This window comes from Nycticebus coucang, chromosome 15 (genome assembly GCF_027406575.1).
Source record: "Nycticebus coucang isolate mNycCou1 chromosome 15, mNycCou1.pri, whole genome shotgun sequence".
In the NCBI taxonomy this organism is placed as follows: domain Eukaryota; kingdom Metazoa; phylum Chordata; class Mammalia; order Primates; family Lorisidae; genus Nycticebus; species Nycticebus coucang.
Genome location: NC_069794.1, coordinates 62286885 through 62298590, shown reverse-complemented (window position 1 = coordinate 62298590; position 11706 = coordinate 62286885). Strand labels below are relative to the sequence as shown.

Below are 11706 nucleotides of genomic sequence, written 5' to 3'. Positions count from 1 at the left end.
TTTCTAATTATTGACCAAATATTTCCACCTGAATGCACTTCATTCTTTGCAAAGTGGAACTCATTATCCTTCTCCCTTATCTCAAATTTCCTCCTCCTCTCTTTATTGCCACTATAGGCAGTTAGCCAAGCAGAAATCTTACAGTCATCAATGACATCTCCACTCTTCTTTGACTTCTATTATCTAGTAATAGGATTATTAATTCTACCTCTGAAATATCTCTCTAATCCACTTTCTTTCTTCTCCATTTTAACTTTCATGGCCTTCACTGGATCTTCACTATATTTCTTTTTTGAAATATTTTGACCACCTCTTATCTAATCTCTCTGCTTTGATCTCACACAATTTGAATCTATCCTGTTAAATATAATGTCAGGGAAATGAATACACTCCCCTTCTTCTCTATTTAATGCCTACTCATTGCCTGGAAAATAAACTCCAAACTCTTTGATGTGGCATTTAAGCCCTTTTCTGATCTGTTTCCAACCTGTATTTCTTGTCCTAACTCCTGCCTATACCTTTCTTTCTCTAGAACATGTTATGCACTTCAAGTTTCATGCCTTAATTCATAGCGTTCCCTCTACCTATTATGGTTGTTTCTCATCTGTAAAAAGCCTATAAATCTTTTGGGCCCATGTGATATGGGATTTTCTCTGTAATAACTTCTTTACCCTGCCTTCTGGGTAAAATTAACCCCTACTCCTTCTGTAATCTTCCACTGCTATTAAAATTAAAGTTGTAGAAGTGTTTATCACTTCCACTGCATTAGATTCAACAGGAAAAAGTCATTCATTTTGATTCATCTATGCCTAACAAAATGCCTGACAAATACAGGATATTCAATAAATACTGCACAGAACAAACCTGTTCCTGATTATGTAATAAATAGAACAAACCATAATAATAGTCTTCATTACTGTAAAATATATACTATAAAACTATATCATATTGATTCTGTCAGTTATTATTAGAATTAAATGAAAATCATTTGGCTTTGGATGGTAGTAAAAAATATACCCTAAAGATGAATTATCCAATGTAATCCTTTTGATTTTAAATAAATCAAACAGCTAAATTTCTCTCTTATAGTTTGGAAGGAGGCAGGAAACATTATAGCAAGAATCCAGTCAAGCATCTGTAAAATAAACAGAAAGCAAATATGAGGCCTTTATTAGTGCTATTAGAATATCAAGGTAAGAACCATGAAGTATATTAAAGTTTTTTGTGTACTGAAGAGCTAAAGACATTGTAAAGACTGAAAATACGCACAGGTATATGCTAATGGGGTAGTGCTAAATCATTATCATGACCATTAAAAGGTTTCTGTACCGTTAAGGACATATTCAAAATAGCAAACAGACAACCCACAAAATGAAAGATAATATTCATGTTACACATCTAATAAAGGACTAATAACCAGAATCTATAAAGAACTCAAGCAAATCAGCAAGAAACAACCAAACAACCCCATTAAAAAGTGGACAAAGAACATGAACAGAAAGTTTTTAAATGAAGCTATACTAATGGCTAACAAACTCATAAAAAAATCTCAACAGCTGGGCACCTGTAGCACAGTGGTTATGGTGCGAGCCACACACACTGAGACTAGCAGGTTCGAACCCCACCTGGGCCAGCTAAACAACAATGACAACTGCAACAAAAAATAGCTGGGCATTGTGGCGGGTGCCTATAGTCCCAGCTACTAGGGAGGCTGAGGCAAGAGAATTGCTTAAGTCCACGAGTTTGAGGTTGCTGTCAGCTGTGACGCTACAGCACTCTATCGAGGGCAACATAGACTCTGTCTCAAAAAAAAAAAGCTCAATGTCTCTAACCATTGGGAAAATGAAAGTCAAAGCCACAAGATATTACCTAACTACAATGAGAATGGCTTGTATTAAAAATTCCCAAAACAAGTGATGCTGGTATAGATGCAGAGAGAAAAGAAACTCTTATACACTGTCGGTGGGATTGCAAACTGGTGCCACTTCAATGGAAAATTATGTGGAGATATCTCAAAGAACTGAAGGTTGACTATAATTTGATCCAGCATCCCACTGCTGGGTGTATACCCAAAGGAAAAAAGGTCATTTTATGAAAAGGACACCTGCACTCGAATGTTTACAGCAGCACAATTCACAAATGCGAAGACATGGAAACAACCCAAGTGCCCACCAATACATGAATGGAATTGAAACACATTCTATTTAGTAAAGTATGTCAAGAATGGGAAAAAAAAAGCGTCCAATGTACTCAATACTAATATGAAACCAATATATAAACAATTATGCACTAACATGAAAGAAAAAAACACAAATATAGTCTAGCAAGGGGTAGGGGAGAGAAGGGAAAGGAGATGGGGGGGGAAAAAGGCCAATTGGCAGGATCTCACCTAACGTGCACAACGTGAGGGTATTCAGCATGCCCTTTGGGTGAAGGGCTCAAGTACACCTTGAACTTTATCTTAGAATTGAAAACAATGTAACCAAAACTTGTGTATCTTCATATTAATTTGAAGTAAAAAAATTAAAAATTAAAAAAATAAAATAAATTTGTGGTATATGCATGCTTTAGAGTACTACTCTGCCATCAAAAAAATTGTGATCTAGTCTCTTTTTGGAAAATCTGGAGAGAACTGGAAACCATTCTTCTAAGGGAAACATCACAAGAATGGAGAAACAAATACATGTAACTCAATTTCAAACTGGAACTAATTGATCAACACTTAAGTGCATAGATGGGAATAAAGTTCAGTGAAAATCAAGCAGGAGGGAGTGGTAAATTCATAGCTATTGGGCACAGTGCACACTAACTGGGTAAAGGACACACTTACATGTATAACTTCAACTCAATCTGCACAAAAACAAAGTATGTAAACAAAATGTATACCTTCTAATATTCTGAAATTTTAGGAAAAAACCCAAGTGAATGTTAACTTTATCAAAATAGATAAACTTTACCTATAGATTTAAAAAAACCATCTCTTATTAATACTATTTTAATGAAATTATACTCAATCTTATTCTATGACTGTAGTTCAGGTGTCAGCAAACTATAGCCTATGAGCCAAATGTAGTCACTCATCTTGTTTTTTTGTACATAAAGTTTTACTGGAACACAGACATTCACTTCTGTAGTATTAGTGTCTGCTTTTGCTCTACAAGGTCAGAGTTGAGTAGCAAAGACAGATACTGTTATGTACCACAAAACTTAAAATATTTACTATCTGACCCTTTAAAGAAAAATTTGATAAACTCCAACTACAGATAGTCAGTTGCAAAGATAGTTAAAAACCAAACAAGTTTGTATATAGTATGTACAGTTTGTGTGTGTACAAATATATCTCTATATATACTTAATATTCTAGAATTTAGAGTCTGTATGCAAAGATTTCTTCTCAAAAATAAAAATATGAAAGGTAAAAATATGGTATCATAGGAAATGTACAGACATCAAACACATAACAGAGATAAAGGACATACGGGACATAAGTAGAGGGCTTTTTAAAGAGTAAATTATTTTATTTCCATACCTATAAGGCTCCCTGATTATTCTTCATTAACTAGAATATGCCATGGCTATTTTTTATAATAGAGTATGTTACTGAAAATAAACTTTTCTACCACTATTATATTGCTAAAAAAATAAAACTTAACTCTTCCTATATGAATAAAGGAGTAAAGTTAAATATAATGAACTATTTTTTAAATAGAGAGAAAGGTTGAAAGAGGAAAAAGGAGAGAGGGGGTGGACAGGGACAAGAGATAGAGAAAGACTAGAAAGAAAAAAGAAAACCAACGGTACCTCATTCTCTAATTGAAATGAACCCAATTTGTGTACCAAAATTAAGGCCATCTCGGACATGAGAGAAAAACTTGTCAGGATGACAGGATGTACAGAGGTTAAGGTCTTGGTTCTGGTCCTGAATATTCTGTGGAAGAATTCCTCCCCGTTCTAGAAGAATCCTTAGGATAAAGATTAAAAAAAAATGAGTTTATTTTACCAATAGTCAAGGCAATAAGAAAAAGGTATGAATACTGGTATAAAAGAGTTTTGGGAAAGATCTTGGAACAATGTAAATTGTTATCCACTTACAGAACATGGACTAGTTAGAAAAAGGTAGATTTTATCACCATTTATCACCTAAGTTCATAGATGAACTGCACAGTCTTCCATGTTGTCCTGCAGACATGATCTGGATACATATTTTTATAATAAAAATCAAGGATTTATTTAAAAAATTCTAAAGTTACCAGAATACCAGACAAAATTCATTTGGTTCTGATAGAATGTACTTTTTAATCATCTGGTTTTCCATCTTATTTTCTTCTATTCACCATTTTTTTCCATAGAAAACTTGCTTTTCCATAAATACTTTATGATATGAAATAATAGTACAAATTAGTGATGTCAGATTCCAACTTAAATAAGTCACATTTAAGGATCAATTTCAACACTTCCACTTTCTGAGGCAGAATCTGGGTAAGATTTTGCAACTAGAATAGAAATAGGATTTAAATCAAACATCAATTTTCCTTGGTAGTAATGACAAATAATTTTCAACAGATATTTATGGCAAAACTTTCAGATTAAAAAATGCAAGGGACTATAAAAAATTTGATTTTGACTGTTTATGTTATCTAATATTTTCCTAATAAATATATTCCTCTAGTAAATTAGAGAAAAATTCCAAAATATCAGCTTCCTGATAGTTTATTACATTTCAGAGAATTTAGCAGAGAAATGGTTATAAAGTTATGTCACCTTTTCTGAAGTTTAATTAGATCTTTTAAATCTAAATGCCAGTGTTCCTTCCTTCACTTTTAAATCAATTAGAGATGCCAGACAGCAAAATTTCTGGTATTCAAATTTAAATGAAAATAAAATTCGTATTTAAAATAAGTTTTTGTGTACACATATATGACAACTACTTAATTAATAGCCACCTGAATTTTTCTTAACAATTGTTTTCTAAAATATTTTTCATTGAGAAATTACAGTAACTGAACTTGCAGTTCCAATATGAAAGCAAACATACCTGGTAGCTTTACGGATGTCAACATAGGGATCTGGTAAGTCAAACAGTCGTACACACGCAGGATGAATATTATGAAACGCCTTTGCTGATTCCTTTGGAAGAGTAAAACAGCAAGGTCCTACTGATGGTCCAAGTACCACAACAATGTCTTCCAAACTGGAGCCATATTCTGCTATCATAGCATTCACTGTAGCCAGAGCAACACCTAACAAAGTACCTTTCCAACCTGGTAAATAGGAAGAAAAAGATATAAGGAAAACTAAAATATAATAATATTTTACCTGAATTTATGTCTAAGCTAAAAATGAACAGATTTAGTTTGCATATTTTTCAAAGTCCAGAATAATAAATGAACTACAAAGTTATTACATTATAGTCTGGCTTTTAAATGAGATACCCTATAACAAAGCACCTAACACAGAAGAAACATTTAATAGGTGTTTCCTTTCTCTTCCATTTAAACGTGTCCCATGGTACCTTTAGCTTCCTCTAGGAGTACAGCTTCTTAGTGTTCTTACTTTTATTTTTAGATTTTAAAAAATTGTGGTAAAAAAACAGAAAATTTACCATTTTTACTGTCTTAAGAGTACATATCAGTATGTGTTAAATTCATATTGTTTATGAAATGGTACAACCAATCTCTAGAAAGTTTTCAGCTTATAAAATTAAAACTCTATAAACATTAAACAATAAATCCCTGTTTCTCGGTTTCCAAGCCTCTGGCAACTACCATTCTTCTACCAGTTCTTACAAATTCAGTCACTCTAGGCACTTCTAATAAGGGAAACCAGCACAATATTTTTTTGTGAATGACTTATTTAATTTAGCCTACTGTCCTCAAAATTTATCTGTATTGTAGCATGTGTCAGAATTTCCCGCTTTTTTAAGGCTGAACCCATTATATGTACATACTACATTTTGCTTATCTATTCATCTAGCAATGGACACTTAGGTTGTTCCCACTTTTTAGCTATTCTTATGTTGACAATGTTGTTACCAACATGGGTATGCAAATATCTCTTTGAATTCTTCTGGATATATACCCAGAAAGGGAGTTGCTGGATCACATGGTAATTCTATTCATAAATTGTTGTGTCATCACCATATTGTTTTCTATAGTGGCCACACTATTTCACATTCCCAACACCAGTGTACTACTGTTCAAATTTCTCTTCTTCCTCAATAACACTTGTTATTTTCTGGATCTATTAGCCATCCTAATGTATTTGAGGGTAATATCTCATAGTGGTTTTGATTTGTATATCCCTAATTTTTAATCCATTAATATGAGATTTCTATTCATTTATTTATACATCTTTAAATTTCTTTCAATAATGTTTTGTAGTTTTCATTTCTCCCTGACTTTTTACCCTAAAATATATCTATTATGTTTCAATCAATAATTCCCTTTCACATCCTTCCCATTTGCCCAAACTATCATTCTCTTGCCAGTTTTGTCTTCTCTGCATTGGATCCCATGAGTTCAATGATAAAACCATTTCTTTACTCCTGCTCCCATCTAGTTGCCAAGGACATAAAGCTAAGAATATTGCATTTCTCCTTTATTCTCCGTATCTGAGTTTGATTCAGGTGATCTGGGCTGGCTAATAAGTAGTCTCCTTACTCCTTCCCTCAGCACTCCACACATACTCCCTTCTAAAGTGAGGCACTAAGGTAAAGAGATCAATTTTTCCAAATAAATGGAAGAGATAACCAAAACAAGAAGTACTCAGGTGACAGGTCCAACCACCACTGGTAAACCAATGGGTATGTGGTTATAGGAAGAACAGAATGAAAAGATCATATTTCTAGATGGGTCTGTAAGTGAGTGGGATATTAAACATCAAAATAGGAAACCTATGTGGTGGAGAAGGCTTTAGGAGAAAAATATTGCGTTTTTGACACAATGATTTACAGGCACCCAAGAATATGCAGGTAGTGATGTTTATAGGAAAGCAACTAGGTATAGGTATTTTGAACTAAAGAGAAATATTGTCTGGGCGTTTCTATAGAATAAGAGCAGCTCTCTTCCTCAGAGATCTTCCTTAATTATTCTCTCAGCTATAATTCATCCTACTCCCCTCTATTTGGTATTTTTTCATACAGTAAAGGCATATATGCATATGTACACATCCGGTTAAAAGATTTTTATTAAATTAGTCCCACAAGACTTTACACTTTTTATATGTATATGATAAAATATAAGTATACAATGTATCTAATTATAGTCTATTTCAAGGTTAATTTATAAATGACTTAAAAATGCACACTTATATCTTCATTTTGACTGCTTTATGTTGGCTATTTTAAAACTAAATGTTTAAAAGCCTAAGAAGTAACAAATATTCCCCTTTTATATCCGAGAGTTAAGACTAAAGTTTTAAATAACTTTTTGACAATGTCACATATTAAACTTGAATTCTTATGCAATTCCATTACTTCAGCTAGTCAGAAGAAAAACAAAAGGAAAGTAGTAACAGACTTACAAATAGAAGGAAATTCTAAAGAACGTCCCTCATTTCACATAGAATCATAACCACTGGATAATGTAAATACTACTTTAAAAGACCTTAAGAAAACAAAATTCCATAACTTAATTAACACAATATAGATTTGAAAAATATTTCTTTGCTCTTATCTTCAGAGAATAGTTACAATTAAATGCACTGACTAAATAAACTAAATGCAGTTTTCAAAACATCTTGCTTTTTTCTTACCTCCCTATACATGCTGCTCCTCTGTATGAACACCATCCTACAACACGCCTAACATTCCTATTTCCTGGTGCCTGAACTTCAAGAATTCTCAAGCAGAAGCAATACCTCTACCCTAGAAGGTATTCTGAAAAGCATGGAGGTGTTTTTGTTGTAGTTTGGTTTGTTTGTTTTGGTTATTACTATAACTGGAAGTGCTACTGACATTAAGAATTTAAAAGGTCAAAAATACTTAATCTATAATGTAAGATTAACTTGGCCAAAATGTTAATAGTACCCTTGCTGAGAAACACTGGTACCTAGCCAAATCCAACAAATTCCTCAGCAATCAACTTAGATACTACCTCCTTTGAAAATTCTACTATGATTGATATAATTTGACTTGGATGCTCCTTTTATCAGCCCCTATAATAAGAGTATGCTGACCGCACATCATCATTCCATTTATTACAATGTAATGTAATTAACTGTTTGTCAATTGCACCAGAAACTATTTTTCCTGTACTATAAAATTAGTAAAATTCTAAATGCTTAATTTATCATACTTACCAGAGTGAGCAACTCCACATGCTTTTTTGACAGGATCTGCAAAAACTATCGGTATACAATCAGCACCAAGAGCCGCTATTGTGATGCCTTTCTGATTTGTGGTTATTCCATCATAAGATTCAGGCTCCTTCTTTCCCATAATCCAGACGTCACTGCCATGATCAGTCTAATTAATGGTAAAGATGTAAAAATGTTCAGTGAAAGTGTTTTAAAAAGGGAATTTCTCCTACCATAAGCTTTTTTGAAAGTATTCATTTTAGTACAAAATCATTTAATCAGTGTAAAATTACTGACATTCATTAAATATACCACTTCTGCACATGGTAAAATATCAAATTTACTTAACTTTTTAATCTTGTGGTATATGATCTCTGCATATTTTATTCAAAGAAAAGTAGGCTTTAACATAAAATTCAATATAGTTGGATCGTGAATAATTCCCACTATAGATGGATAAATCTTTACTTGTAGCACTTTCCACAAAGTAGAAATTTAACTTTCCTATTAAAGAAAGTTAATTACCAAGTTAATAATTTTACTTTTCCTAGACTCAAGGAAGACTAGAATTCTGTAAAGAACAAGACATGTCATCTTTTATGACTCTAGTTCCTCCTAGTGTTGATTTTGGAAATAATGGTCTTTCTCTCCCACCATTTACTTATCCTCCATCTTAATCAGAAAGGGCAGTGGTACCCTACCACTACTCTTGAGAATTAACTGTACTTTCAGAATTGAGGAATCCAGATGAAAAATATAGCAGATCCTTGAATAATGTCATTTCATTCAACATCATTTTGTTATAATGTTGGTTAGGGAAAAAAATCAATCCCCCATAAATAGTTTAACTAACGTCCATGTAACTACTAGCAGAGTCAAAAATATACTTTAGATCTTCCAAAACATAAAGCAAAATTTTACCTTTATTCGGTAAAATTTCTCCATATTAAATCCTGCAGTATTTGCCAACCTACGCAGATTTTCTTGAACAACTATCTTGGGATCTCTCCGTTTGGAACTACTAAAGAGATTGAATGAGCTAAGAGTTGGTATATAAGATATTCCACCTGTTCTTGTAGTAAATCCATGTATAAAAATATCTGTTGAAGATAAATAGTAAAGATTAAAAAGATGCTATACAAGACTACAAAGCATTACAAAACCCAGTGTCTCAATTAGACCTTCCCTGACCACTTCAATAGCAATTCGGCTCCAATTTCAATAGCATTGGGTACCTTGAGAGGAGCTTACTAAAGTCTGCTTTGTGTTTGTTTTACCTTCCTTATGGAATTATTCCTCTTCGAGGGTATATTCTGTCCATCTTTCCCATGCTGTTACACCCAACAGCATATAGCTCGCAATAAATATTGTTTAACCAAGAAATAAGATTGACGATTTTAAATTTCACTCTTCTATGAAAGTGCCAATGAGATGAAGTTTCAGGGTTCTAAGTAGACTTTCAGGGTCATAGATCTCACTATAAATGAAGGCTGGAGGTTTGTCTTAAAGGTTAATTTGCATAAGGCAAATTTTTTTTGTTTAGGGTGGCTTTGAAGGAGTTACCCCTTGACACCCCTGATACCACAAGGCCATCCATGACACACCACGTTACAACTGATTCTAATGAGCAACAAGCCCACCACAGTCAATAAAAGAAAGGAAGAAGAGAAGAGAAAACAACCTCTAAAGAAAGGCTGGATCTTCATGCACATAATAAAACAACAAATAGTGTTTTATATACCTGGGATCAAAGGAGAAGTGATAATAGTTAATTCCCCATTCAGTGCAGGCAGACTTCTCAAATATGTTTCTATTTCACTCTGGATTTCTTCCCGTTCTTGAGCTGTGATTACCTTTATTTCAATGGATTGTTTCAAAAGGCCTCCCCCCAAAGTGACTTGTAAGTCTTCAAATTCAAAATTATAAACATCAGTGAAGAGTTGATCAATGAAAGCTTTCATTAATGTTTTTCTGTGCCTAGGTACAATCACTTTAATGCTGCTCAGACTTCTTTCATCTATTTTTTGTTTAAAGATATACAAAGAGGCAGCCATGCTGGGATTGCTAACAGTCTCAAATTCTCCCAAGAGGGCTGATAATCCATTGCTTGTTTCTAACTCACAATTATCATGTTCCCCATCCCTTTCACAGCTGGTGTTACCACAACACATTATACAAAGGAACTTGGCCTTGGCAGCATGGTGGTACTGGACAGCATTCAATGCCTGATGGCAGTTCTTTTGAGAGTTCAACTTCAAACCAGAGAGATCAATCAAAACTGCTTCTGCCATCTTTTAAAGACTTCTGTGCCAAATAAATCACCTGCAAAGAAAAATAGCATAAGTACAAAATGATATCAATCTTCTTATATTTACAACAGAAATTTGTGAGTGATAAAAAAAGAAGTAATTAAAATATAATCAAAGTAGTAAATCTAGTCCCCCTCCCAGAAAAACGAGTCCACTATTTGTCATAAGAGAACTATGACAATTAAAATAAAGCCACATCTTAATTCTTACTGTGAAGATATTGGAACATCTTTCCAGCAGAACAACAATTGCTCTGTTCTGTTTACACAGCAAATTTTAACTGGGGAATTACTTCTTGACTTAAAGTCCTCTTTTTAATTACAGGGTGTCAACCTGTGTGGTATATCGTTTGAATCCTGACGTGACGCTCATATTAGGTCACGTGCCTTTATATGCTGGGACTTAAGTTCACGAGATTAAACGGAAATGCAGCTGAAAAGCCCGTTTTAAAGAGAAAACAGCTGAGAGGGCTCCTAGATCTCCCTCCAGTATTTACACAGTACTCCTCACTTAGCTATCATCACAAAAGCCACTGCGATCTGGACTAGGGGCTTCCTACCTACTGTGATATTCATTCTCCCGCGCAGATTCGCTCACCTGCAGCCCAGCCCTCAGGGTCTGGGTCTTTCTAAGGTGACCCCCTAAAGGCGACACGCTCAGTCCAGGACGGTTTCCCCCCGCAGCCTCTCCTAACCTCCGCTCCCTCTTAAGTTCATTTGCAAATTTGAGCTGGTGACGGCCCTCCCCCCAGTGCACTGTGAATTTCCACACACTGTTCCCGCTGGGTCCCGGTTAACCCGCACTCGGCTCAGCAGGGCACAGGCTGCAGCTCCGCACCTGCCCTGGCCCCTCCACTGGCCACTCACCGCCTCCGGGACGTCTCTGACGGACAGACGCACACCAGCTGCGGATTCCTGGGTCCCAGCCTCTCTGCGCGACTTCGGTGACGACCTGCCGTCCCCACCCCCGCCCTGCGCCTCAACAAACCCCAGCCGCGGCGGGATAAGCGCGTCCCGACTGCCCCGCCCCGCCTCACCTCACCTACCTTCCCGCTGCCGCCGGGAGCCCCCGCATGGCACGGACGTGGGCTCCCTGTGGAGAC

The 11706-nt window shown here is 35.1% G+C and overlaps 1 protein-coding gene across 3 annotated transcripts; it reads right to left on the bottom strand.

Annotated features, from left to right (window-relative positions):
• Nucleotides 1-952: 952 nt before the first annotated feature.
• Nucleotides 953-11706, bottom strand: LACC1 (laccase domain containing 1). Of its 3 annotated transcripts, none has more exons than XM_053563880.1 (7): nt 11650-11706; nt 10037-10617; nt 9217-9395; nt 8299-8464; nt 5036-5261; nt 3802-3962; nt 953-1135 (listed from the first exon to the last, which is right to left on the bottom strand). In XM_053563880.1, exons 2-6 carry the CDS (start codon nt 10584-10586, stop codon nt 3803-3805), a joined length of 1281 nt encoding a protein of 426 aa, XP_053419855.1. In that variant the 5' UTR covers nt 10587-10617; nt 11650-11706; the 3' UTR covers nt 953-1135; nt 3802. The 3 variants fall into 3 exon arrangements, with proteins under 3 accessions (XP_053419855.1, XP_053419854.1, XP_053419856.1); XM_053563879.1 differs by lacking the exon at nt 11650-11706 and adding an exon at nt 11471-11630; XM_053563881.1 differs by lacking the exon at nt 11650-11706 and adding an exon at nt 11202-11264.

Coding starts and splice junctions, on each gene's coding strand:
- LACC1 (XM_053563880.1), bottom strand. CDS start 10,586: ATGGCAGAAGCAGTTTTGATTGATCTCTCTGGTTTGAAGTTGAACTCT. Junction 9,396..10,036: donor CACTTCTCCTTTGATCCCAG/GTATATAAAACA, acceptor TATCTTCAACAG/ATATTTTTATACATGGATTT. Junction 8,465..9,216: donor AGAAATTTTACCGAATAAAG/GTAAAATTTTGC, acceptor ACCATTAATTAG/ACTGATCATGGCAGTGACGT.